The 27,312-nt window shown below is 40.9% G+C and overlaps 2 protein-coding genes across 6 annotated transcripts; both read right to left on the bottom strand.

Annotated features, from left to right (window-relative positions):
* Positions 1-26: 26 nt before the first annotated feature.
* On the bottom strand, positions 27-2,957 carry LOC102796944 (tektin-B1-like). 3 transcript variants are annotated; one of them, XM_006787828.2, is made up of 10 exons: positions 2,869-2,957; positions 2,263-2,415; positions 1,969-2,134; positions 1,706-1,831; positions 1,410-1,615; positions 1,032-1,284; positions 850-957; positions 623-766; positions 442-521; positions 27-341 (listed from the first exon to the last, which is right to left on the bottom strand). In XM_006787828.2, the coding sequence occupies exons 2-10, from the start codon at positions 2,265-2,267 to the stop codon at positions 137-139; spliced, it is 1,293 nt and encodes a 430-aa protein (XP_006787891.2). In that variant the 5' UTR covers positions 2,268-2,415; positions 2,869-2,957; the 3' UTR covers positions 27-136. The 3 variants fall into 3 exon arrangements, with proteins under 3 accessions (XP_006787891.2, XP_006787889.2, XP_006787890.2); XM_006787826.3 differs by having other exon boundaries at positions 2,777-2,925; XM_006787827.3 differs by lacking the exon at positions 2,869-2,957 and having other exon boundaries at positions 2,263-2,485.
* Positions 2,958-3,840: 883 nt separating this feature from the next.
* On the bottom strand, positions 3,841-25,414 carry nup153 (nucleoporin 153). Of its 3 annotated transcripts, none has more exons than XM_006787830.3 (22): positions 25,280-25,414; positions 20,272-20,494; positions 19,909-20,184; positions 18,933-19,072; positions 17,065-17,193; positions 15,293-15,409; positions 15,088-15,135; positions 14,876-14,929; positions 13,776-13,913; positions 13,606-13,658; positions 13,208-13,340; positions 12,938-13,099; positions 12,667-12,756; positions 12,505-12,589; positions 9,702-9,803; positions 8,967-9,614; positions 8,656-8,835; positions 7,571-8,515; positions 6,753-7,190; positions 6,436-6,654; positions 6,156-6,342; positions 3,841-5,528 (listed from the first exon to the last, which is right to left on the bottom strand). In XM_006787830.3, the coding sequence occupies exons 1-22, from the start codon at positions 25,355-25,357 to the stop codon at positions 5,441-5,443; spliced, it is 4,533 nt and encodes a 1,510-aa protein (XP_006787893.2). In that variant the 5' UTR covers positions 25,358-25,414; the 3' UTR covers positions 3,841-5,440. The 3 variants fall into 3 exon arrangements, with proteins under 3 accessions (XP_006787893.2, XP_006787894.2, XP_006787895.2); XM_006787831.3 differs by having other exon boundaries at positions 20,272-20,491; XM_006787832.3 differs by lacking the exon at positions 25,280-25,414 and adding an exon at positions 24,180-24,478 and having other exon boundaries at positions 20,272-20,491.
* Positions 25,415-27,312: the final 1,898 nt, after the last annotated feature.

Here is a 27,312-nt window from a genome sequence, read left to right as displayed (position 1 = left end):
CTTTTGTGCTGTGTCCGTGTCAGATATGTGATTTATTAATCATTTTTCAATCTTCAAAAAGCGCAGACTGATTCCAAACAAGTCGAGGGGAGTTTGCTCATACGTGTTTTAATGAATAAAAGACTGCAGATGCGCCCTACTGAAAGCATTCATGACAGCTGGAGCTGCTCGTGGTCTTGTGAAGTTTGGCCTTGTTGGCGAGGACCACAACGGTGTCATGGGCAGGCTGGAATGTCTGAAGTAGGCTCTGACACTTCTTCTCCACCCCTAGGATGTGAACGTTTTTGGACAGTTTCTCCTCAACAATCATCAGGTGCTTGTGTTGGAGCTCTAGGTTCTGACTGTAAAGGATGGCATCAGAAATGAGCAACCTCGGGGTGTTATGGAAGAAAATGGTGTCGTCATGATCAGTGTGAGGCTTTTGGGAATGGGCTGACTCACTGAGAGAGCTTCAGCGCCGAGCGAAGTCCAGCTCCTATTTTTACCAGGTCGTAATTCTCCAGCGTGAGGCTGATGTGCGGCTGAAGGAGGAGCAGGAGAGAGAGAGAAAAAGAGGGTTAAAGTTAAAATGTTTCACAGGACAGTGGAGACTGACAACAGTCATGCTTTATATGGCACTCACCAAGTCCCGGCAGAGCTCGTATCCAGGTCTCTGGTTGAGGATGTCCAGGCGGTGGGAAGCATGATCCAGTTTGGTGTCACAGCTCCTGATCTCACACTTCAATTTCTGTATTTCTTTGGTCTGATCAGAAATGTCATCACTGATCTGAAGGTTAAAGGAAGTCACAGAATGATGAGCAGCAAAGAAAAAAATGTTGATTCGTGGTGATTAAACTCCAGTGCACTGACCTGCTTTCTCTTCAAGAGCAGCATTTCCTGGTTTCTGGTCAGTTCGTGGATTTTCTTCCTCAGAGCGTCGTCTGTCCTGCGGTGCTGACGCTTGTGGGCGTTTTTTATCTATAAAATTTAAATTGTCATCATAGAAGAAATGGCAAACACGCAATCAGCCTTGGATCTGAGGGTTTTCTTACATTGGCCAGAGAGAACTTCAGGTTTCCCCTGAAGGAAGAAGAGTCCTTCATCAGGATGTTGGCCGCCGTCTTCAGGTCTTTGCAGTGAGACAGCCATGTGTCATAGCCCACATGGTGAGGCTTGTACTGACCGGCAGGCAGACAGGAGCTCGGCGTGTTGAGCTCAAGGGTCATGCATTTCATAGTAAACTTGGTGGCTTCACCTTTGTCGTGTAAATCTGCTCCCAGCTCACTGTGGATCTTCTTCAGAGAACTGGAGGGAGGTTAAGATTTTTCCGTTATTTTCTCCACTTGCCTCTATTTTAAAGTTCTTTAAAGGATATGAAAACAAAAATAACCAGAATAGTCACACCGTGATTGTAATTCTGTGCATCAGACCTTATTTTGCTGAGCAGGATGCAGACCTGCGCCTGCAGAATTTCTCCGCTGTCTTTCGTCAGCCTCTCTTCTTTCCTCAGCTCAGCGTAAACGGGGTCTTGGCTCAGGACCGCTGGGCTCAGGGTGTTTACGACTGAAATACAGTCGCTCATCAGCTGAAGGCACAACTGCATCTCTTGGAGAAAGCTGTCAACGATGTCTTTCAGCTGATCACAGGAGAGCCAAATGGTCAAGTCCATGAGAATGAGGATACAGTCACAAGTTTTTCATTCTCGATTCACCACATGTATACATGCCTTCTCCAGAGCAGTGACTTCTCTTTCCAGCTGGCCCATAATCTCAGAAAACTGGGCCTGCCACTGACTGACTTCCCTGTGCCGAGAGCTGAGATACCTCATGGTGTTGCGAGTGGCAGAAGGCATCTGCAATGACAAGGAAAGAGGAAGGTGCGCCAGGTATGCTTACAAACCACACAAACACTTTCCACTTCAAGACTGTCTCTGAGCGTACAGAGAGCAAGTAAAAATATGGAATATTAAACTGTATAAAGGATCATTACCCAAGAAATATCTTCACCCATGTTGTAGACTATTTCATCTTCAAGCCGCTTGGTCTCCTTAGACTTTGGCCTGTTGCTGCTCACCAGGATTTTATTGCTGGACAGGACAGGCATACTGAATCTGACATTCAAACATGGCTGGTTGTCCTTTAGCACACACTCCGCCCTAACAGTGTGACAAAACATTGAGATGAAGCAGTGAAAATGTTTACTTCTAAAACTGTGGCCATTTGTCTGTATCCTGAGCAGCTTTTCTTAGAGATTCCATGAAACCAACTGAAAGACACGACTCACCACATGTTTTGTTACTTTGGATGAATCCTGCGAGAGGAGACGAGACGGTACCGAGTGAACACGGTTCGGTTTCGATGAACTGGATCTCAAAGTCACAAATCAACAACGAGTTGTGTTTCAGAAGCTCAGTTCAGTCCCTGTGAACTTCCTCACCTGGGATCACGGTAACAAGCAACTCATTTGGAAACATGGCACATGGAACCATGATGCAGTCTCCATGGAGACCCCAGCATTTTTTGAGCAATTACATACATGACTTTCATTCTATACAACCATAATAACCCCTAATCAACCACATAATCCCACAGTTTGACTTCTACAAAAGGTCCAGTCATGTATAACTTGCACTTCATAGCTGCTTTGGGGCTTTTTCATAATTGCAGTAAACAGACAGATATCACATACAAAGCCATCAGGATGCCAAATAATGTGCTCATAATCTTAAATAGTCACATACTGAAATAATAATATAATAAAACCACCACAGTGATAAACATCTTAGAGACACACTCACCTTCTGGCTTACTAGTAAATAAGTGACCGACTTAAGTGATATGAAAAAAATAAACATTTAAAAAATAAAGAAAAATTATCCTAAGTTCAAACCTGAAGGTCTCCTCTCTGCATTATTTCTGCTCATCGTCATAGAATCAGATTCCTATCCTTGTATTCTGTCTCTGAGGCCAACTGCAGCTTATTTTTGAATGCTTAACCACAAACTGACTCTGTAGGTAGTAATTAAAAAAAATTACCACTGGGAAACAGGGCATCAATTTACAAGTGGTGAAGAAAAGGTGTTTGCCCCCTTCGTGATTGTCACGCTTCCTTAATCAAATTGTAATATTAGACAAAGATAACCTGAGTGAAAAAAGCAGTTTTTAAATGATTATTTCATTTATAAAGGTAAAAAACAGTTATCCCAGCTTACATGGTCCTGTACAAACTGAATGAATTAAGTGTGAAAACTTTGATTTGCTGATTCAAGAAACCACTTAAACTATCATTACACAGTGCTTTGTATCCTACCACACTATCTGATGTCGATATAGAATTAGTGCATGAAAGGCAGTGAAATGTACCCACTTTTTTTTATCCCCACCAAAATGTTTCATTTCTTCTTCTGTGCTTTTGATTAGTGTTAGAGCGTCATGAGCGGGGGAAAAAAAAGTTTTCCCCTTTACTAATTTTTTTTTGAAAACATACATCAACACTTCACACATTTAGATACTGGTTTATTATGTGCATTTATTTTTCCTTTTTCAAACATATTTTCATGTGCAGCATTTACACAAACATTTTAAGTGTTTGAGAATCTTTTGGCCCGTTGTGTTTTAAAGATAGTGCCTCAGCAGTGAGAAAGAAATTTGTATTCACAATCTTAAAAGGAAACTGTGTCAACATATTTCAGCACCAGTGAAGCTGAAGTGCAGCTTTATTACTTTTATCCCATGAGGGGTCCCTAATATAATGTCCCAAGAGTCTAGGTGTTGTTTCTCAGTATACGCTGTTGTGTGGGAAGCGTGAAGCAAAATGCAGTTTTTAAATTATATAAAATAATGGGACAAAAGCAGAGATGGATTATTTTTCTAATTTTATTGATGGTAATTACCCATGGTTTAAATTTTATCACTCATCCAGTAATAATCATGGCTTTAAAATTAAACTGACTTCCTCATCACCCAAAGTCACCCTTGTCCATTTAAACACGCAATAGAAAAATATATACTTAATACTTTGTACAATACTGGTTTTGGTCCAAACAAAAGTGGATCAGAAAAGCCAATATACCTTTAGTCACCAAAGGCTCTCCAATTTGCATTTAAGCTCCTTTTAAATGGATTCGGGTAACTTTGAATATGGGAACTGACATAATAAATTCTAAAGACAAAAATGCTGAATGCGGAGTTTGTAACACAAAAAATTCAACTTCACAGATTAAAAAAAAATATCACTATTTACAGGTTTTTATAACAATATTCAAAGGCCAATTAAGAGAGAGAGAGAGAGAGAGAGAGAGAGAGAGAGAGCGGAAGAGCGAGAGAGCGAGAAGATGGGAGAGGCATAGAGAGATAAAGGGAGAGTAAAAGGAAATCAGGAGGAGGGAGGGAACCAGAGAGAGACAAGGGGCCACAAGAAGCAGAATTGAGGAGCGAACCAGAGAGAAATTAAACATGTAACAAGAGTTTTGAAATTACGCATTTACAAAGTCCTAAAGGAGGTGAACGAGGGCGTAAGCCTCCTGCCTGGTCCATCCTCCGCAGTGCATGGATGCGTTTTCCCCTCTCCCACACCCCGCCCCTCCTTCCGTCCTCCCCTGGTTTTTGTTTTAAACATTCATTTGCTTGTTCACCTGTGGCAGTGCTAGCTAGCAACCCAGGTGAAAAAAAAAGAAGAATTAAACAAAACTCTGTCGTTCAGCTGTCATACACACACCGCCACACAACCTCATCATGTACAAAGAAACCAAACACACCTCAAGTCTGTACATAAGAGGGGAGAAAACAAGCACTCTGCATTCGTCACAAACATTAAACGGTCATCCCTGTACATACAGCACGCTGCGCCGACGCCGCAGATGCATCTCCACCGGCACCCTGCCGCCTGTGACGGAGCAGCAGTTTGCAGGATTACCGCTGGAGATTGGCCGCACAGCTCTCACTACCTCTCTGCACATCACAGCTCATAGCCTGATCACCCATACTAATTAATAAGTCTACACTCTGCAGTTTTTGTCTTTGTAATTTTATTACAAAAAGGCATGCCTAAAGTCTAGCAGACATCTGCCCGTGTTGAAAATATAGATATGACAGTCTTGCTTGTTTTTTATTTTAATATCGAGTGTGGGGGATGTTTGCTTGATTGTTGTTCTCTAAGTCAGCGTCATTGTTCGGTCAACAGTTTTTGTGTAAGTGTCAAATCCTGTGGGGTGGTGTCACACAGTAAAACCTCCCATCTGCATGTGAAAACCTGTGAATAATCAGCTGAGCCAAAACCCGACATAAACCTGGCCCACCCAACCAACCCCGAGCACAGAATGATGCGCCCAGTCTCTGCCCTTTTCCGAATGGTAGCAATTTCAGTGTTGTCCAGTTGAAACCTTCCAGAACTTTATTCAGGCTTTAGTGGGGATTCAGTCGAGTCATAGTAACGTCTGAGTTCTTGTCAAGACCACGACAATCTACTTTCTGCGCCGCACCGCTGTCTTGATCTTGCGCCCTGCGATTGCTGGCTGTCCACCTGAAGTAGCAGTGAATGATTTTGTAGACCTGTGGGAACAGACACAGGTCCCGTTAGAGCATCACCACATACATACACAAAATCATAAATACTTTGTGGCTGAATCTACTGAACTGCACATCAAATATCTGCACTGCAGACAGCTGACTCTATTTATGAATACATATTATACAATGCTCCCCTGGGGGAGCACTTAAAAAAACATTTAGGCAAAAATTCTCACTGCCAGTGCTACCTCTTAGCCTGCTAGGAGAATTCATACCTATGGTATGAATTTCAAAATACTGTTTCACCTTGTCCCCAGGTGCTCTCATTCACAAGATAAGTTGAGGTCATTGATGGTCTTACTCTTCCAAGATGTTTTGACGATGTGCCTATGGTATCAATTTAAAGGCCCTACGCCGCCTCGTTCTCAAATGATAGCGAATGACAGCTGCAACTAGTGACAGCATCTCACATACATCGATGGTGGTATCATTTTTCTATCTGATTTTTATTATTATTAACATACACTTATAGATAGCAGCCCAAATACCACTCTTTAAATATTTAATTTAGGATATTTAAGGCACGCTAACTTGGATTTAAGCTGTTTTGATGTGCATACACTGGGAAAACTTTACATATTAGCTGTAAACTGAGAAAAAGTAACATACCCAATATTGAAAGTCGGAGTTTGCCCAAAGTTGAATCCACCTCCAGGTGCACCTGATTGGGAAGCGATAGAGGGGTTGGCAGGGGGAGCGGGGGAGGCTGAAGATCCTGCTCCGAAAGTAAACACACCTGAGGTGTTGTTGGTTGTAGCTCCAAATGCACTGGTTCCTCCAAACTGAAAGCCTCCACCTGATTTAAAAAAATAAAAAAAATTAAAAAAAGGTGTTACATTTTAATGTCACAACTAAAATCATGAGGCTCGAAAGGCAGCCAGCCACTCACCTGGTGCGGGATTAGCACCTTGCCCAAATACAGGGGTGGGGTTACTCTGCTGTCCAAAGGCCGGGGGAGGATTGGGTTTGGCCCCAAAAGCTGGGGTCTGGGAAGGTGTGGCTGGGAAAGGAGATCCGAAAGATGATCCAAATGAAGGAGTTTGGTTGTTCCCGAACCCAGAAGAGGGAGCCGAGCTGAAGACAAATGGGGTTGGACCTGCAGATGGAGCTGTGATTGAAAAAGAATAGAAAACATAAACACATATGTCGATCATAAACAAATTGATCACTTATAATACCTGATGTAGATACTTCATAGTTACAGACCTGATGAGGAGGCAGCAGAGGGCGCTGCTGCACCAAAATTGAAGGTGGGAGCAGCAGCGGCAGCAGGAGCAGGAGCAGCAGCAGCAGCAGCAGCATTGGTTGGAGAACCGAAGATGAAAGGCTGAGCTGGAGCAGGAGCAGAAGTGGAGTTGAGAGGAGAAGCTGACGGGGCAGGTGGCTGGCTGTCCTGACTCTGGCCAAAGATGAAGTTTTTAGCTGGGGGAGCGTCACTGGAGGCCGCAGCAGGCTGACCAAACATGAAAGTGTTTGGAGCTGCAGAGGGAGCTGGGGCCGCTGTGGAGGTGCTGCTGCTGCTGCTGGCAGCACCAAACAGACTGGGAGTTGGGGTGGAGGACGATGAAGTGGTGGAGTTGGTGACGTTGGTTGGTTTACTTGCCAGGAAAGAAAAAGCTGGTTTTGGAGCAGCAGAAGCAGGTTCTGTGCAGGACGAGATCATGACAGAGATCAATAAAACAGCAATTAAACCCACAGTATCCTTTTAAGTCACCAACACACACGTCAAAGACAAACAGATGTTTCCAGGTTATCACACATCCTGAGGTCTTAGTAATACAATGAGGGAGTAGAATGTTTTTTAAGCACAAAAGACCTACACAATCACAGGGTGAAAACGTAGATATTTTGGCATCTTCTTGTAAGAAAAAGATTAAAATTTTATAAAATGAATCTACTGAACTGCAGCAAGATACTGAATCCCAGAATTGCTTAAGCATTTTTATGATAGTAAAATAAACTGCATGAATGGTCTAGAAACCACAATCTACCCAAAATGCTGTAAGTGACAGAAATTTAAGTACCTGCAGCACTTTTTCCAAAAGCGAAGGTAGGCTTTGGGGCTTCTGAAGATGATGTTTCATTCTTGTCTGTTGACTTTCCAAAAGTGAAAGCAGGTGGAGGTTGCTCTGTTGGAGCATTGGGCTTGCTGAAGGAAAAGCCACCAGTGAAGGCCTGTGTAGTATCTGCATCCTTACTTGCAGCAGCAAAGAGGAAAGTAGACGGAGCAGAGGAGGTAACCGCTTCCTTCTTTTCCTCTGGCTTACCAAAGGTAAATGTAGGAGCAGCAGGTTCTTTAGCCGCCTGTGAGGACCCAAAAGTAGGGACTACTTGTGGAGCGCTGGTGGCCAAACTCGGCTCCCCCAATCTCCCAAATACAGACCCGGCTGTGGCTGCTGAGATGCTGCCTGAGCCAGTGTCTGTATATGCTGTGTCACTCGAAGATGTTTTACTGTTACTATTTTCTTGAGAGGAGGGAGGCGTGAAAGTAATGGAGGATGAGGAGGTTGTCGAGGTGACTGATGTTTTCTCTTCAGGTTTTGAAAGTCCAATTGTGAAGCCTCCCTTAGAAGAGTTGCCTTCTGTGCTAGAAGATCCCGTTCCAAACGCTATCCCACCGCTAGCTCCAAACTTAAACCCAGAACCTGCAGCAGGCTGGTCTGACTTTTTATCATCACTAGAGGCAGCCCCAAATTTAAAGCTCTCAGACGAGCTGCCAAATTTGAACCCTGATGCAGCAGTAGTGTCTTTAGAAGTGGTTTCTGATGAGGAGCTTCCAAACGGCACTCCAAATTTGAATCCACCTGATGAAGAAGAAGAGGTCGACTCAGTGAGCGAGCCTCCAAATTTGAAACCTCCTGCTCCAGATGCCGAAGTACTGTCTGATGTGCCAAACTTAAAACCTCCAGTACTAGAGGCAGAAGATCCTGAGGTTCCACTGGCTGAGGAACCAAAAGTAGAACCAAAGGCTGAAACGAGAGGACACAATTAAAGAGGGTAAAGTGATGTAATGAAACAACAACACAAGAGAAAACCTTTTAGTACCCTACACACTTAACTAGTATTTACATGCTATTGAAAAATACTGCAAGTAGAGTGCATTTATTACCCTTGGGTTCCACTTTAGCTCCAGGTTTGGCTGCCTGACAGGCGACACACTGTACATCAGATGCTTTATTCTGCACAAGACAGACATCACATTCCCAGGCTCCCTCCGGCTTCTTGAACTTTTCTGCCAATCCCAACACAGGGGCACTGCTGGTTGATGAAGAGGCTCCTGCTGATGCTCCTGCACAGTCAATGATGAGAATAAAAAAAATAAATAAATTTTTACATATAAGTTGAAGAACTGCAAAGGAGAGCTGGTGCAACTTAAAGCCAAGATTCAGCAACAGAAAAGCAACATTTTTAATTCATTACCTGGTTTAGCACTCGTGCAGGCCACACACTTTGTGTCCTCTGCTTTGTTTTGCACCATACAGGTATCACATTCCCATGCACCCTCAGGTTTTTTAAATTTGTCTCCAAACCCGGTGAACTCTGTAGAAACTGCGGCTGCAGGAGTAGGTACAGTCTTAACCGGCGAGAAGGCCGAAGAAAGAGTCAGTGAGGGTTTGAGTCCCGTTCCGGGTTTGGCCGTTTCGCAGGCCACGCACTTTACTGCATCAGGTTTGTTTATAACAAGACAGGTATCACAGTCCCAGGTGCCGGCAGGTTTGGAAAACATTGTGCCAAAACCTGTTGTGGTTGTAGTGGTAGAGGTGGTGTTAGTGCTGCTGCTGCTCTCCAGCCCAACAGAGGTGGAGGGTGACTGTTTACTGTCCATGGATTTGGATGAAGACTTGGGCTGTGGGGCTGCGCAGCAAACACACTTCGTGTCTGACTGCTTGTTCGGAACCAAACAGACATCACAGGTCCAGTCTGCTGAGGGTTTGAACAAACCACCAAACCCCTTTGAAGAAATGGAGGAGGTTGCAGAGGTGGAGGAGGGGGCAGTGGACTGTGTGGACGTCTGCTGGGGAGTAGCATCGCGAGCTGGGGATATCTGAGCGACTGGAGAGGCGAAACCTGAAGAAACCAGAACATTAGTTAAAGCAATGAACTTCAAAGTCAAACACCTGAAAATTTTTGATAACACAAAATACAAAGACTAACCAGGGGCTTTGAGAAGATCGAGGACGCTGCCCTGCTTCAAGGTCTTGGCTGGTTTGAAAGGTCCTTCAAAGTCTTCTGTGCTTTTTTTTACAGCTGCTTTTACTGTAAACATGAAAACATGAGACCAAAAACTCATTTCTCAGTTGATACAAACTAACAGGAAGCCAGAATTCATGATTTAGGCTTCAAAGAGCTCACTCCACAATTACTTCTAACAGGGTGACGTCATGTGCAGAACAGCGCTCCTCTGCCAATAAACGTCAGACACCAGCATGTGAATGTTTAGGCATAGAGGAAAAGTACTGAATTGGACTTGTAGTATGAAGTGTTTTGCATACTCAATGTGAGTAGAAAGAAAGCATACAAGTAGAGCAGGGCGATATGGCCAAAAATATTTATCACGATATATATTTGAAAATTTGCAATAACGATATAACTGACGATATAATTGATGCGAGGCAAAATACAAAATACAACTCCACAACTTTACTAGCGCAAAAAACCCATCCATTTATTTTCACTTAAACAAGCAGCTGTTTTTTATGTGCATTAAAACTATATAAAAATTTAACAGTGCAAATGTAAATTCCTTGCTGAAAGTTTAACCAAAGGCATTTCCAGTAGAAATGGGCTGACATATCCTGAGCATAACCATGTATAATATGCACTGAAGTTAAAAAGAGGTGCTTTGCAACATTAAACTGCAGTGTGCCAAATAAAAAAAGTCAAATACATTTTTTTTCCAGAGTGCACCATAAGGTGCACGGGATTATAAGACACATTAAGCAAAACAAATCAGTCAGATAAATCAAATTTTATTCAACTCATTCTTCTCGCTTCCTCCACTTCTGTACCATTGATTCATTAATGCTGTATTCTATCACAGCTGCTCTATTCCCATGTTGTTGCAGTATATTAATGACTGACCTTCTATTGTGGATGGATTATCTCAGTTGTTCTCCTGACTGAAGTTTGGTCCGTTTACAGCATCCTGCCAAGCAATTGCATTTGTCTCTAACCATCAGGAACCCTCACGTTAGCTTTTACTAAGTGGAAAAGTGTTAGCGTTCATCCTGCAGCTTCACTGTTTATGTTATGCTAACATAGCTGTGTCGCTAGCGATCACGTAGCACATCATTATATACCACCTAGCCCAACTTCAGTAACAAACGTCACTGCTGTTTAGTTTTCTGTCTTCATTTATGTTGGAAGTGACAGCAGAGCTGTAAGTTTTAATTTTTTCAGAACTCTCTCAGTCAGAACATGCTATATCATGCTTAGGTAACTAGCAAAACTAGCGAGCTAACTTCCGCTAACTTCCTGCTAACTTCTAACTCTGTTAAATGTAATAAATTCTGTTTTCAGAATTTATTACATTTACTGCCTGGATGTTAAACTTCATAGTTACACCTGGTAAAGCAGCAATGCTAATCGTTTTATTAAAGATGAAAGAACTGAGACAGTTTTTAACTCTCAGTGATGCTGCAGTGTTCGTTTGACTTTGGGACCTTAAGCGGACGGAGTTTTGGACCCAGACGATCGGGTCGATCGTGGCTCAAAAGTTGGGAGTTCGCCCTGTAATCGGAAGGTTGCTGGTTCGAGCCGGTTCGAGCCCCGGCTCGGACAGCCTCGGTCGTTGTGTCCTTGGGCAAGACACTTCACCTACCGCCTACTGGTGTTGGCCAGAAGGGCCGATGGCACGATATGGCAGCCTCGCTTCTGTCAGTCTGCCCCAGGGCAGCTGTGGCTACAACTGTAGCTTGCCTCCACCAGTGTGTGAATGTGTGTGTGAATGGGTGGATGACTGGGTGTGTAAAGCGCTTTGGGGGCCCTATGGGGGGACTAGTAAAAGCGCTATACAAATACAGGCCATTTACCATTTACCATTACTCCCAGATTTACGAGCACCTTAGTCCGACAAATACGGCAATAACGACAGCCCACTTGCATGTTCTACAAAAAAAAAAAAAAAAAAAAAAAAAAAAAGGGGGGGGGGGGGGGGTGGTGGGTGGTGGGTATCTGACAGGCAAACACCAAACCAGTTCCACATCACTGAAGTGGCACCATTTTTACAAACTGGGTCATCTGTTTCACTCAACGATCCGCTTTCCCCTTCTCATTCTCCGTTGCCGCCATGCTTTTTCAGCCATGTGCGTATGAAAAAAAAAAGGCACTGCGCATGCGCATTTTACCCATATTCTATTGCGATTTTTTCTTTTCTTATTTTTTAAATTTTCTTGCCTAACATTGTACCGGTATTACCGTGAACGGTATAATATGGCCCAGCCCTACATACAAGTATGAGTCCATTTATCATAAATCATTTAAGTAGAAGGAACCGCGCAAAATGGGTGCTTCACTCTGACTGTACTGTGTCTTCTTTGTGGCTGCTCACCGTCTTTTCTAACTGTCGTGCAGATACACATCATACTGCACAACAGTCAAAATTCAGTACAACACACGTTAGCAAGTGCTCACCAGCCAACACGCTTGCACCATGCTGCATTTTGCTCAATACAATAAAATAGTGCTGCCAGCATTAATCTTGTGAAAATGACGTTAACGCCATAACTGCATTAACGAGGCAAATATCCATTAACGAGCTAACCGCACTGACACGTTGACGCCTTGCTGCCCTACGCACAGGGCAATCCGCGGCAACTTGTTAACAGATTTGCCACGTTAATGCAGTTATGGTGTTAACGTCATTTTAACGAGATTAACGCTGACAGCATTATTTTAAATATGTTGTCACAATGTATGTGAAAGGGCCTCTGGGATTTTTGTGACACAAAACACTTACCTGCTGCTGCTATGGGCGTGGTCAGCTTTCCATTCACCATAGAAGGACCCAGCTTGGCTACAGGTGCACTAAAAGTAAATCCAGCCTAAAGAGAAACAATTATCAATTTAACCGTCTAAAGCAAGGTTGTGTAATTATTAAAAAAGTAGAAAAAATACTTACAGAGGGGGAAAAGGAAGGTGGGCTAGCAGCAGTGGTTTTGACAATAGGGGAGGAAAATGTGAAAAGTGGTGTTGAGGCTCTTGGTGGATCCTGTAAAAAGTGAAAAGAAAAAAAAAACAACCCTAATTGGTGCTGATTGAAAAACATTATTTCAGTCACTTACTCACCAGTAAAGTCAAGTTGAACTAGTTCAAAGTTTGTTTTGATGTCAATTAACGATTGAGACTCGCAGTTTTATGACAGAAAAACGCTTGGATGCTTTAAGACGTACCTTATCTGGGACTGTTTCCTTAACAGGAGTAACAGCCGGAATCTTGGGAGAGGAGCTAGTGGAAGTGTTGAGCGGCGGCAAAGGAGAAGGGAAGCTGAAGGTGGGTAATGCAGATGTGCTGATGGGAAGTAAAATGGCCGGGAGCTCTGGCACCTCCGCAACCTGCAGTCAGAAAACAAGCAGAAGCAACACGTTATACCTTTGTTTCTCTTACTGGATCAAGACTGATAACTTACAAAAAGATCATGATTAGATAGATCAAGATCTCACCTCATCTTCCAGACGTTTGGAGGAGGGCCGAGCACTGGTCTTCGCTCTCTTCATCTTTCCTCCTCCAGAGCTCACGCTGCTGACTGCAGGTGTGCTGGACAGAGGATAAACTGGGCCACTAGAACTCTTTGTGCTAAAAAACAAACAACAAAAACAAACAACAAATACAGGTATAAACAACCATTTGAATCACTTAACTTGTCGTGTTTTCTTACTTTGAATAAATTGACTAAAATAAATTAATTTGTGAGATAAATTCTAAACAAGATTTTTTTAGCAGGACATAAATCTGAAAATGTAAGAATAGTAAATGGACTGAGGAAACTGTTACCTCAGTTTCTCAGAGACAGGAACATCGTTCTTAAGTTAGACCTGATTAATCAAAGTCACTGTTTTACCTTTGAGATGGACCTGGGGTCGCTTCAGGAAGCTGTGGTGATTGTCTTGTGTGCTATGGGAATAATGGAAAAACAAAGGGATTACAAACAGTTTTTATATTTGATATATTCTGACTGGCTACAGTCAAATACAGAAAAATCATGGCGGGAGGCACCACCGTGCAACTAACCGTATCTCTTGCAGTCCTGTCTACAGCTCGAGTCACTCCTCCAGGGGTTAAAGTAGGCCTGAAGGACACAGAGCGGTTTCCTGACACAGAAGCAGCAGGAACCACAAGTTTTTGCACCGGTGGAAGGTTAGAGTCCATCTGGATTTAGGAGAAAAAAATAAATAAAAATAGAGTTAACTGAGAGGGCAATGTTTGATTCTTGGTCTTTTCTGTGTCCATATTCAGAAACAGTTAATTCCTTTCTACTCAAAAATGAAACCGATCTGAAATGTGAACATAAAAATAAAATTTTACTTCAAAGATAACTTTATAGCAATCCTTCAGATGCTGTCATAAAGAAATTGCAATGTGGACCCACAGAGGACTGTCAAGATTATATTTTAATTTAAAAATATGGGGTTTGTATCAGGATTGCTTATGTAAAACTAAAAGAAAAACAAAAATAAAATACCACTGCCTCAAGAGGCATAACCAAGAAAATTCTAGTAACTGCTTGGTTATATTTTGAACCATGCCAAGGGTAAAACAGAAATTACACATGAAAGCCCTGGTTTGGGTAAGCAGGGTTTCTTGTTCAGACCTGTAAGGGTGAATACACCATTGTTCTGCACTGCAGCTGTCACAGCTGGCAACGCCTGACAGTTATTACTGAGGACAAGTTCATTCCAGAGCTGGCACAATTTAACAATGGACAGCACTTAATACAGTGCACATTAACACCATTTCATGAGCCAACTACTAGTAGCCTGCCAGAGTTTTGCTCACAGGTGTGTGAGGACACATAAGAGATACACACAGAGTGAGGAACAGCTGAGGAGACTCCCGTTAATAAGCGTAAAGGAGACCAAACCGGTAGGGGACAGAAATGACATGAAGACAAATTGCAACAAGTGCTGCTGCACTTGTACAATGATCTCCTGTTTGTATCACTAAGCACACTGCAGAGGACACTTGAGAAATGTAGATGTTGATCTGCAACCACAAGCTTTAACCCACATTCAACACCGTTATTAACGAACCAGAGGTACGAGGCTAAAATTGGACAGCTATGAGCTAACTAACATTTTGATGGCCACATATATTCTGAAACTGGTACTTACCCGTTTCCTTTTAGACGGGAGATGTAACGCATCTGGATTTACACCATCCACTGGCTGCAAGACAGAACTCAAGTGAGAACTTTTTGGGCTGGATGTGGTGTCAGTATAACAAAATAATATAAACCAGCTTCTCAATGTCTGGGGTGTTTATTTTCACATGTGCAATGTACAAAGTGTCACAGATGTTTATGCTGAATATTAAAAGCTCTTACTGGTGACAGTAAGGGGGATGAAGCTGCTGCAGGGATTCGCTTGGCATCCTGTAAATGAAGACAAATAAATGTCCATCAGGTTTAAAGATTTTAAGCAGGAACACCTGCCAGAACATTTCGACAATGTTTATATTTGCATATTCACTTCCGTGTGGGACACCAAACTGAGATGAAGTATAATTTCATCTTGCAAGTGTGTACTCACAGCAAGTGGGCTCGACATGCGCTCCAAAGACTGCAGGATGCGTCTGGCTGTGGCGCTGGTTACCCCGCAGGGCTGAGCACCAGCAGGCTTGGCCTTGATCTGTCTCCTCACCGGGGCCTGCATATCAGATAAACTACTTCAGTCTACAGTTTGATCAATATTCAAACTATAATGTCAGTATCACAAACAAACAACTTACCTCCAACATCTTAAACATGCTCTGTGCAACATTTATTGTTTATTAAACAGAATTATTGCCAATATGTGAGCATATTATACCTTTAACCTCTCTAGCATTTTACAGCCAACAGCGTGTGGACTGGTGTCTGTGCGCAGGACAAAAGTTGAATGCTGTGCCTCCTTTTCATTCCCATCGCCAACAGTAAGCAACAACAGCTTTGAAATGGATTCCAGTAACCACTTATATATTTCCTTGTGTTGCCAAATACACTGTTTAAAGTGATATTTTCATCATCATTTGTATTATGGTGGGCAATCTTACATGGCAACACATGGATGCATACAGAAACATGAATACCAGAATGACGAGTGGAGCTGAGACAGAACACACATTGTAGCTCGGAAAGAGAGAACGGTGAGTTGAGACAAATGAAGGATCTTACTGCTAACCCAGGAACTACCTCTGTATCAAGAACTTTGTTTAGTTACATCAAGTCTGACAGAGACCAAACTGTACTTTGCATATTATGCTGCACAGTGGTCCCCAAAACGGGCCACCACAAACCTATTTGACCACCTATGAAAGAACCATATGAACGAATATGGAGCAAGTTTATGAATGAGAAACAAAAGAACCATCACATGGTCAAAATAAATCCTAGAGTGAACCTTTAAGGTACAATGTTTATATTTGATGTTTTGTATAATAATATTTTATGCTGGGTCTTTAATCATTTAGTTTTAAGAAGTATTTTAGACTTTATACAGTCGCATTTTTACATTCTTAAACAGTTGCTCATGAGTTTTAAATAAAAGAGACAAATAATCGTATATGAATGAGTACTGTTCAGTCCTGAGTACAAAATTTCTCATGTAAAACAGAAACATATCAGGATATGAGATTTTAATCATATCACAGTCCTAATAGCTTCCACCAAACAGACTCCAACACAAACTCAACAAACACAAAACTGCTGTGGTTTTGAGTGTCATTTTGCCAAAGGCAACATTAGCAAACAATCAAGCCAAGGTTGGCTAGCTACGTGCTACATCTGGTACCAATCACTGTGGTCACAAAAGCAGATAATCCTAACATCAGCCAGACACAAAAAGAAGAAGAAGAAAAAAAAAAAGGACTTTATTAGATAAAACTGTCTACCTGGATAAGCCGGACTACATTACACTACCAGAACAACAGTCTACATTAGCAGGGCATTCATGTGTTTTTCTGGATCAAACCCGACCCTCAGAAACTACTGCAAACTACTACAATGTTAGACAATCCAAACACTCCTGATATATACACTCAGATATGCACACTTCTTATTACAAGATTAAAAATATACTTCAGTGCAACCCATGTTTTCACTGTTTTATTCAACACAAGCTACATTAAAAATAAATGCAAGCACACCTGTAAATGTAACAGAATGAATGCATGGATATTATGTTTTATAAGGGTGTACAACCAAATAAAAAATAAATAAATAAAATACAACGCATAAGACCTACTGCAATAGACTGCTACTCGGTGCCATGGTAACAATAAAAGCTTCTGTTTTAACACCATACATGACCATCATCTTGCTCACCTGATATGGTGTTCCAGGACGACTGCGCAAGCTCCTGACTGCAGCTGCACCACCATAGGTGGTCTTCCCAGGGTAGAAGGGTGAATCTCCAAGCTGGCTAGAGTTCAGCACCGTGCTGTTTAAAGTGGACTGGAACGGAGGAAGGTACATATAATTCTGAGTCATTTTTTTCATACATTCCTAAATTAGTTATTATCCTAATTTATGAGAGGGTTATTTGTTATGATTTACTTTACTTTAACTCATGAAATAAGAAAAATATTTCATTTCAAAATAAATCAAATGCAAAGTTAAACTGCAAATATGTGTTATAGTGCCTTCAATATACAATGAAAGTCAAAGGTATACTATGACTTTTACTGGTCAAAACATAGCTTTCACATATTCTTGGAAGTTAATTTATTATAATCTCATGTGGTTTTACAGGAAATTACTAACTGTTACATTAGAGCTTCCCAAAACATGTCCGACAAGCTCAGACTTGTATTAGGCGTTACTCTTACTTTTTTGTTTAAATATTCAACTGTTGTTTTGTCTTGTTAAAATCAGAGCTAGACTGAACAGTAATGCTACTTGCTATGAATTGGTTGGCCTCAACTTTGGTGCCAGTGGCAATAAAAAGTAAATGTAAAGCAGCCTAACATTACTAAAGTAATCTTGTAAACAAGATATTGTCTCTTAGAGGGATAGTAACAGTGATTTTACATATTATCTAGGGCTTCCACGATTAGTCAACTAGTCACGATTACGTCAACTATCAAAATCGTCGACGACTAATTTAATAGTCGACGTGTCGTTTGAAGCTTTGTAAGATCCCAAAAGACGGAGGAATAAGTAGTAGAATTTAAGAGTGTAATAATGGACTGAAACAGAAGATGGCAGCGCTGCATGTACAAGGATGCGAGCTGCCGTTAAACCCCGAAGAAGAAAAAGCTGTGTCCCAGAATTCATAGCGCGGCCCTGCTCAGTTTCCAACAATGGTGGCAGCTAGTTAGTTTTAATATTACTCTTATTATTCTTTCTGGGTCACAAAATAAACGTTTAACATATTTTCAGGCGAGAATGTAGCTGTGTAAACCTCAAATATCTGCTCAGTTTATCAAAACACTGCATATTTTCAAAAGCGCTCCGACGTTTTCGGAGACGTCTGTTACCCACCAGCTCGATAGGTAGCCGGGTTCAAGGCTCACTAGAGCTGGTGAGAACACCGGACTCCCGGCAAATCGTTTTCAAACCCACCACCATCTTTCGCTACTCAGGTTAAACATATATAAGTCACTTAGATAACATAAAAATGTTGTTTGGCTTTTTTCAGTATTTTATTTGTTCCTGAGTAAATTGGTTTGGCTGAGATTAAAGTTATAGTTTTTACACAGCTGAATAAACGTCAAGCAGACTACTGATCATCAGAAGTGTGAGATGGTAGAGAATATACTCCGGTGTCCCGTTATATTTTAGATAGCAAGGAGCAGACGGTCGAGTTTATTAAACTTATTAAACTGCTCTTATGATAGCTATATGAGAGCAGATGCATGCTGGTGCAATAAGCTGTACGTTGTACGTCCAATGGATGCATGATCTGATTAATCGACTAATCGCAAAAATAATCGGTGACTAGTCGACTATCAACAAAAATATCACTGTAAATTTATAATTTAGAGCTCGAAGGATCAACATTTGACTGCACTTCGAAGCAAAGATCAGCACATTTACATGAAGCTGCTGTGATAAGCAAGCTTCACCCAATCATGTGCCTCACTCATCTCATGGCACCCTGGTAAAACACGTATGAAACTCTTCTTTAAGAGCTTTTTACAAACATTACATGCTGAGAGATTCAGGATCTTGTTGGACAGACAAACACTCACATTGGATGATGTTCCAAAGACAGATAGGTTGAAAGCAGGCTTTTTCAGGCTGGACTGGGAAGGTTGAGGTCCAGAGTTTGTTCTGTCTGTCTCCGGGGACCAAAGCTGAGGAAGTGATGCCGTTTTAGAAGTGGGGACATCTGAAAAAGAAAGAGATACTGAAAATCTCTATAAATCAAGAGAGCACTAGTGTGTTAATCTAGCTTCTAGCCGTGGCTCTATAGGGCTGTGAAAATCTGTCCAAAAAGTGTGGGATATAAAATGTAATTTATTTATTTATTTTAATTACAGCACTTTGTTTTGGTTATGTGGCTGAGTTGTTTGTATATACTAGATCCCCTCTACCTGAACTGCCTATCCACAAATGCAATACTTATTTGATTGCACTTTAATCTAAAAATGTATCCAAAAAGCAAAATCACCAGTTCTGCTTAGTCTGAGGCAAGAAAAACAATGTTTATAAGAAGATCATAAAAATCAACTCAAATTATAACTTTTACATCAAATCTGTTCAGACTCCCTTTCTTCATCCTGTAATTACCTTACTAGCTGTGCTAAACATGGTTTCATCCCACAAACAAACAGTATTCAAAGGGTAGAGTCCTGGAATAAAGAAATGCTATATGTATAGCCGTAAATCAGCTTTGCATATGCAAATGTATGAAAGTCCAACACATTGCGGTCAAGGCTATATATGGGGTTGTAGATGTGTGTTTACATTTAAAAAACAGTAGCCAAATAGACCGGTTTAACGGCACAACAGATCCACAGAACTCAACACTGAGGCTCAATTCACTCATCAACTGAGAATTTAATTTCTTCTAACTGCTCCACTATCTCAACCCACTTTGGAGGAAAAGCGAGTGTATGCAGGACATTACAGATTTCATGTTTGTAGCTGCCACTTTTTAAATATTTACATTATGTCAGATTACATTACAAAACACTTAAACACACAAATCTGCCATCTATTTACCCTTGTCAGATGCACGGGAGGAGAATCCACTTGTGGTGGAGATGTTATCATCTTCATGCTGTGACAGGTTATCCTTAATCTCTTTTACCAAGGAAAAGCCAGTGGAAAAGGGTCCAGGGGCTGAGGAGGTGGAGGGCTGTGAGAAGAGGCTGCTGGAAGCCCCCAAAGTTGGGGAGGAGGCATCCAGTGGGGTGAAGTGGAGATGGGAGCGACTAAGAGGAGGTCGCGAGAGCACATATTCCTGAAAGTTCAGGGATGCTCTGCTTGTTGAGGGCTCTGTGTAAGAAGGACAAATGTGATAGGTGAGCTCAGCAATACAAATAAAATATCACCACTAACCATATGATCTGAAAGACCCCTCACCTGTGTTACTAGTACTTGGCTCTGGGGAGTCACGTCCATCGAGGGGAGGTGGTCCCTCTTCGCTACCATTAGGAGGAGGAGGAGGCGGCTTGCAGTTTTGCTCTGTCCCATGTATATCCACTCCTCCTTCAGGAGCATCGCCATTCTTGAAATATTTCTGCAGCCAGGAAGGAACGATGCTCTTTACTGTGTCTGTCACTCGACTGATGAGGCCTGACTGCTGCTGATAAAACCAAGAGGGGAGAGGAAAGCGTCAATAAGGGTGTAAAATAAATAATATTTAAATTAAACATAAAAAACAAACCAAGTCAGTATTTGCAGCTGCTTCATTTGAAAATTCCTTTGACAACTGGCACTGGACACTATTCAATGTATGTAAAATAAAATTCCCTGCTAAAAGTGTTGCTAGTTGAGTCTTGTGGATTTTTCAGTTTTAACACCAAAACACAAAAAAATCCCATGCTCAGTCAAAAGACCTAATAAACTTGTGGTAAATCAACTCCACATAACTGAGAGTCATAAAAACCTTGGACACTTCAGATTAGCAAACTACAGCTATACATTGGATTTTTTATTTGAATCAAGTGCACAGCCCGTCATTTGCAATGAGACTCTATTCGTCTTCACTGGCGCAAAACAAAACAAGCACAGAAATTGGGTCAGGCACTGTGCATGCTTCTGTGAAACACTGAGCAAGTGACGTTCTGCACTGTACTCAGGTCAAACACTGGATGAATTCCTGTCGATGCAGAGGAGTCAATTCTCCTAAATACCATGCACAGAAAGTAAATGCATTTCAACACCCAGTTATACTGGGACACACATTTTATGATTTGTAACTTTTTTAAGCCATCTCTGAGAACAAAACAATCTACAATTAATTTAGCTCCCCTCATTCTTGTCTCCCTACTGGGTAGCTCATCAGTCTATGCAATTTAGCTCTGGGCTTTGTATTCCAACTTCCCAATCTTGGACTGCAGTTGACAACAGCAGTCCTTAATTTGTCCTGCAGAAGAACTGTGATTCACTTTAACTAGAAACTACAGCAACTAGAGAGCTTGGTCATGGACCTCTACACACAGCTCACTAAGGCTACAAAGCGAGCTCGACCGTTAGCAACTGCAGTCCACAATGATGAAACTCATCCACAGCAGGAGACACTCAGTGGAGAGCAGCTAATTAGTGCTTAGTGATTTTTTCCGAAATATAGGCTTATTCTGTGCAAAGGTTTTAAATAGAAATGTGATACAGCACGCAAACTGTCAGCCAAAGATGCAGGCAGACAATCCCAGCTGTGCGCAAAAACAGCTAAGCAACGATGCAACAAGAACTACAGGACTTAAATTTTTTTCCACCGTTTCTTTAATGTCAATACCTCTCAAAACCATGTCCAAAAATTGTAGCTGTGAACAATTTCTGATGCATAAACTGCAGATAAACAATGCTCCAAGTCTTTGTACAGCACACCTTTTGGATATAAGGGAAAACTCCCACTCATTGCAGCCACACATGACTAAGGGTACAACCTGGTGAGCCAGTCAATGAAATCTGCACCCTGGGGGATGCTGATGACTTTACTTCTTTAGTCTGTGATGATAATGCATGTGCATTATCATAGCTTTTATCAAAAGTTTAATTATTTATGAACATACTACAGGTGACAATTTGTGTAATTATTAAACCACAATAAACATCAATAATAACAATAATCTGTAAGTTCTTACATTTTAGATTTTTTTTTATAAAAAAAATTTGAACTTTATACAAGTTTTCACATGGCACGTTACAAGTTAATAATTTACGCCCATGTGCAACTGCTATTGCAGTGTGCATATACTCCCTGCCTCTGCCACAAAATGCAACCTAAACACAAGGAACACTGCCCTCATTGATAGCACTCTTCTTGTTTTAGTGTAAAGTAATGACATAACTATAGTTCTGACTACCTTTGGCATACTGGCAAGCTAATCTTCATACTAAGAAGGTAAAAAGGGTGTTTTCACATATGGATTCGATCATGGGAAATTTTTCTACACATTATTCAATTCAAATGAAAAATATCCACCCAAAAGTTTGTGTGAGGTCAGACTGAGCTGATGTGAGGACAATCCAGTGCACTATTGAGCAGTCTTGCCTGCGTCCTAACTCATTTATGCTCTGCTAGCTTCATCAGCTAAACCAAACAGAATATTTCCAGCAGTGTTAATATGTCTGATATGAACTGTTTCATACTGACTGCAAAATGTGAGAAAAGGAAACTTCAGAAAGCATCGCGACCAGAGACACCAAATGTGAAAACAGTTCCAGAGAGAGGACTGACCGATCTCTCAGCCTGTAGCTAAGTTTAACAAGAACCTGCCAAATTTGAAGCTATGTGGCAAACAGACTTTCAGCACACAGACCATTTTACTTTTGGTTTGTTCTTAATAACAAAACAAAACAAAAACCTCAACCTAGCAGCCTCATTTTCAGTGTGTAACCTGAAACAGCAGGTGAAAAGATTAGTCTTCTTCAGATTTAAGCTTTTTGAACAGGTGATGTGATAAGTGACTAAGTGGATTCTAAATTGGTGGTCTTTTGATGCAAGAAGACATTTATTGAAAACATTTATTTAATGTAAAGTCTGGTGTTATTGCTGTACTTGGGTGTCTTAATATTAAGACATCAATGCTGTTTGTGATAAGAGAAGGCAGAAAAGGAAGCTCTGAGGAAAAGCACCAGCTTGCAAGTGCATCTCTTGGAGACACCATGTACCCCGCAGTGACTTTCAACACTTGATAAGCTATATATGCTCCTTCCTTCCTCCTTATCTATGCCACACACCTGTGGGGCACCCTGTACTTTATCCTGTGTGCAAACACACTAGTGTATTCACATGTGTATAAAATGTGAAAAATGAGCATAACCACCACCATAGTGTTGCTTTTTAAAAAAATAAAAAATCATAACTGTAGGCACAGTAGCATAGCTAAGACCCAAGAGTGTTGCACGAACTGCACGTCAACCTCGAAAAGCCTGAAGTGAACAATATCTAATTAAATTTGTGCTCTTATTTTTTTTAAAAAAGAAAAGTGAAGCCAGCCCAATTGTTTTGAAGAATTGCAATCCTAGAAGTGAATCAAGACAGAAACAGCACAAACACTTACCAAGCTCCTTCTGCTTTCTCAACAAAGTGTTGTGTAAACAAAACTGATGATGAAAAATTAAACCTATCTTTTAAACTGTAAATAAGATTTGGGTAATTGTTGTTTGAGGGTGAGTGAGCCTTTACTTAAATGTGAAAGTTCAAACACTTCTGCATCATGTGCTATTGAATCGATGCACAATTTAAAAAGACTTAACCTTGACTCACATGTTACAGAGGTGAAAAACTATTCAACTTCTTTTTGTGTTTCATGCTACAGTTTAATGTACTTGTCTTCATTGTTACCATGAATGCCATTTCTATTTTAACACTATGTGCGAAGTCAAAAGGGTACATTGCCATGGGATCAATGCTGAATTATGCAAAATCTGGGTTGCTGATTATGTGAGATATGCTGTTAAGAGCTGTAACATGACACTGGCACGAGAACAGCAGAGCTTGGAAAATTACATGAATCTTCTTTTTCTGCTGTCGGTTAACTGATGCTTTTAGGTAGAAGTGTGAATGTTTTTCTCTGTATATGCATTAGCCCTACAACAGTCTGGCGACCTGCCCAGGGAGCACCGTACCTGTCGTTCTATGACAGTTGGGATGGGCTCCAGCCCTCTGCCCTTGTGACCCTGAATTAGATTCTGGTCAATTAGCAGCTTAATAAATCACTGCCACAACTTGTAAAGAGTCAAACATAGTCGTAAGAATGCAATCAATTATAATGCTTGATAGAAACATGTTGATTATACTTGAACTTGATTTGTGATATTACCTGATCCAGAGCATCAAACATGGGAGGAAAACAAAAACCATGAAACCCAGAAGAGTCGAATTAAAAAATGTGTAGTATTTTGTTTGTATAATCAATATATCTTGATGGTAAGCATAAATAATATCTATCCAAAATCTTGTCTTACTTGAAATTCATTCATGCTGGTGCTGATGATTGTACAACTACGACTATTAACGACGACTGTCAAGGAAAGTCGATTGTATATTTCTCAAAAAAAAAAAGAAAGGAAGGAAGAAAGAAAGATTTCCAGTTAATTTGCACTCCAGATAGACAATAAACTTGTAGTTATTAACTGGAGTTTTTTTAACTGATAAAAAAACAAAAGTACACAAGATTGTCTTAGCCACCATTAAGATCACAGGGTGGGTTTAAAGCCAACAATACCGCTGTCCAGGCGGCAAATATACCCAGTAAGGTAACCATGTGGGTTTCCAAGCAGCCAATGCTCTCTGCGCAGTTCAGCTGGCTTTGATTTGGCTAACGGTGCCTAGCACTTAAAAGGTTTCCACCCAGCCCACCAACACAAGCTTAAAATGGAAAACAGTTATGTGTACCCCGAGACAGTTGTTACTTAGAACCAAACCATCTTGCCACGTCTACCTGCAACAGTATGACGCCTCAAAACTTAAGAACCGAGGACAACAATGCGCCGTTCGCCGATGCTAGCGTTCGCCGAAGCTAGCGTCCACTAGCACTAGCTCCATCGGCTAACGGCTTCCTCGCTTTCTACGAACTTTGTTAACAGTTAAAAACTCACGACTTCAGCAAATATTGCCTATCTCAACTTGTCGCATGTGAATGAGCACTTAATCAACACTCGTAACCTAATGTAAACGACACACCGTGTTGGGATTGGACTGTCAAGCCCGCCTGCTTTTGCTAACCTATGAGCTAGTTAGCTAGCCTTTAGCCGTTAGCATTTCCTGTGCATGCTAGCAGCGCGTGGAGGCCACGAGCGCTAACTGCAGGCCACAAAATGTCTTCAACTAAACAATAACAAGACCTCAAGAATACAAGCATTACAGTCACTGTACGGTCCTCGAAACGGGCTTTAAACTTAAATTGTTCGTTCTGTTTACCTGTTTACTCTTGGCGTAAGGTTTAGAGGCAATATGATATCTCCTGCTTCTAATTTTCCCTCCACCCGTGGCCGCCATGGCTCTTTCGTCTCAGTATCTTTCGGTGTTTCGGCGCCGGATAGCTGTCATCCAACACAGTAGCCACTCTCAAAGGAACTATGGGAAATGTAGTTGCACAACCTAACAAAGGAGGTAAACTCGACAGGTCAAGCCTATGGCATCATGGGGATAATTATTATTATAAGGGTAAAAAGAGTAATTATAAGGACATTTGTACATTTACATTGACCAAAAAATAAATAAATAAAAAATCACAAGTATACGGTTAAACAACATATATTTGTAAGGGGAAAAAATGAGTTTTTTTCCTTTTGTCTAGGCATTTTCAGGATTTTTTTTAAATGATGTGGTAGGGGCGAGGGATATGGAAGCTTGTTTCTGCCACTGAAAAAAGAAAAATATTTTCTGTTGTCTGTCATTCCAAATATTGACTTAAGAATTCCAAATAATTTCAGGTTACATGTCTCTGAGATTTTGAGACATTTTGAGATAAGGACTTTAGATTTTGACTCAGATCTGCCTGGCAAATGGTGGAAGTAAAAATTCATAGTAGTGGGAAGCTCACCTTATGAATGTTTGATCATAAATAAATACAGTAAACAAAGAGTTTAATTCAACACAAAGGTTTCAAGAATATTTTGGTTTGAAGAAGTGTTTAACAAAATGGTAAATTATTATGTTTAGACCTTTTACTTAAATAAAAGTAATAATCCCAACTAAATAATAGTGCAAAATTGTAAAAATATAGGCTTATATGCATTAAAAGTAATAACTGTATTGTGGTCCAGAATCATATACCAAGGTATGCAGGAATGTATCAACAACACACATCTTCACTACATCCATGAATCTTCTCTGTGAGCTTCCTCTTTTCCTCCTTCCTGGCAGCTCCATAGTCACCATCCTTGGTCCCATATATCCAGTATCCCTCCTCTACATGCCCAAACCATCTCAGCCTTGCCTCTCCCTGTGGTTTTATTTGGCAAATATTTTATGACAGACACCCTTCCTGATGAAACATCAACAGTTAACTTAAGTAATTAAAAAATACATTAAAGAACAATTAAATAGTAATTCAGATAAACGATAGCTGCTACATCATCATATTTCATCTCACAAACAATTTGACCCATTTTGATTCTTCATAACAACGATATGTTAGATTTCACTGTGGTAGCTGGCAGAACTAAATGAAAAGGTGACTCATAACCATTTCCCCTTCAGACTCCTGTGGAGGCTGAATTAAGCATTCCTGTGTAATTTGTATAATGTGGTGTATAAATTACATCTTTCTACACATTAAGAGTAAATCAGATATACAACCAATGCTTTGCTTTTTACACGCATTGATAGTTATATTAGGTACACCTGTTCAGCTGCTTCAAATATTTAATCAGCCAAACACATGGCAGAAACTCAGTACACTGAGGCATGTAAATATGAAGACAATGTCAAGAAAAAAACGGGCATCAGTACGAGGAAGAAAGGTGATCTAAGTGACCTTGAACATGACATGGTTATTGATGCCAAAAAAGTATTATATATATTTCTGAAGCTGCTGATCTACTGGGAGATTTTCTTGTAAGTGGCCATTCTCTTGTCCATGATGTCAGAGGTCAGAGGATAATGCCGAGATTTCAACGAGCCACTTAAAAGGCAAGATGCATGTAGAAGAGCATCTCTAAATGCAAGACACCAAGTTTTAAAGCAGAAGAGCACACAAGGTGCTGCTCATGTCCGCTAAGAGCAGGACGAATCTATGTAACAAAAGTTTAAGGAAGCTCTGAAGGCAACCCAATACTAGAAACATGCAAGTAATAAAATGGCAGTTGAATATAGCTTTGCACTCACAAAATGTGTTGTAGAAAGCCACAGATATTTCAAGTACCTGGAAATATTTGTTCCTTTAGTTAATAGTTGTTCCTTTAAAATGTCAACAAAAGAACTGTAAAATTAATGTTTGTTGTCCTCTT

This window comes from Neolamprologus brichardi, chromosome 22 (assembly GCF_056152115.1).
Source record: "Neolamprologus brichardi isolate AB-2024 chromosome 22, ASM5615211v1, whole genome shotgun sequence".
NCBI lineage: Eukaryota > Metazoa > Chordata > Actinopteri > Cichliformes > Cichlidae > Neolamprologus > Neolamprologus brichardi.
This window is presented reverse-complemented; position numbering and strand designations above follow the sequence as displayed.

Coding starts and splice junctions, on each gene's coding strand:
- LOC102796944 (XM_006787828.2), bottom strand. Junction 958..1,031: donor TGAAGTTCTCTCTGGCCAAT/GTAAGAAAACCC, acceptor TAAATTTTATAG/ATAAAAAACGCCCACAAGCG. Junction 342..441: donor TCGGCGCTGAAGCTCTCTCA/GTGAGTCAGCCC, acceptor CATCCTTTACAG/TCAGAACCTAGAGCTCCAAC.
- nup153 (XM_006787830.3), bottom strand. CDS start 25,357: ATGGCGGCCACGGGTGGAGGGAAAATTAGAAGCAGGAGATATCATATT. Junction 14,930..15,087: donor CATCCCCCTTACTGTCACCA/GTAAGAGCTTTT, acceptor TCTGTCTTGCAG/CCAGTGGATGGTGTAAATCC. Junction 13,659..13,775: donor ACAGGACTGCAAGAGATACG/GTTAGTTGCACG, acceptor TTATTCCCATAG/CACACAAGACAATCACCACA.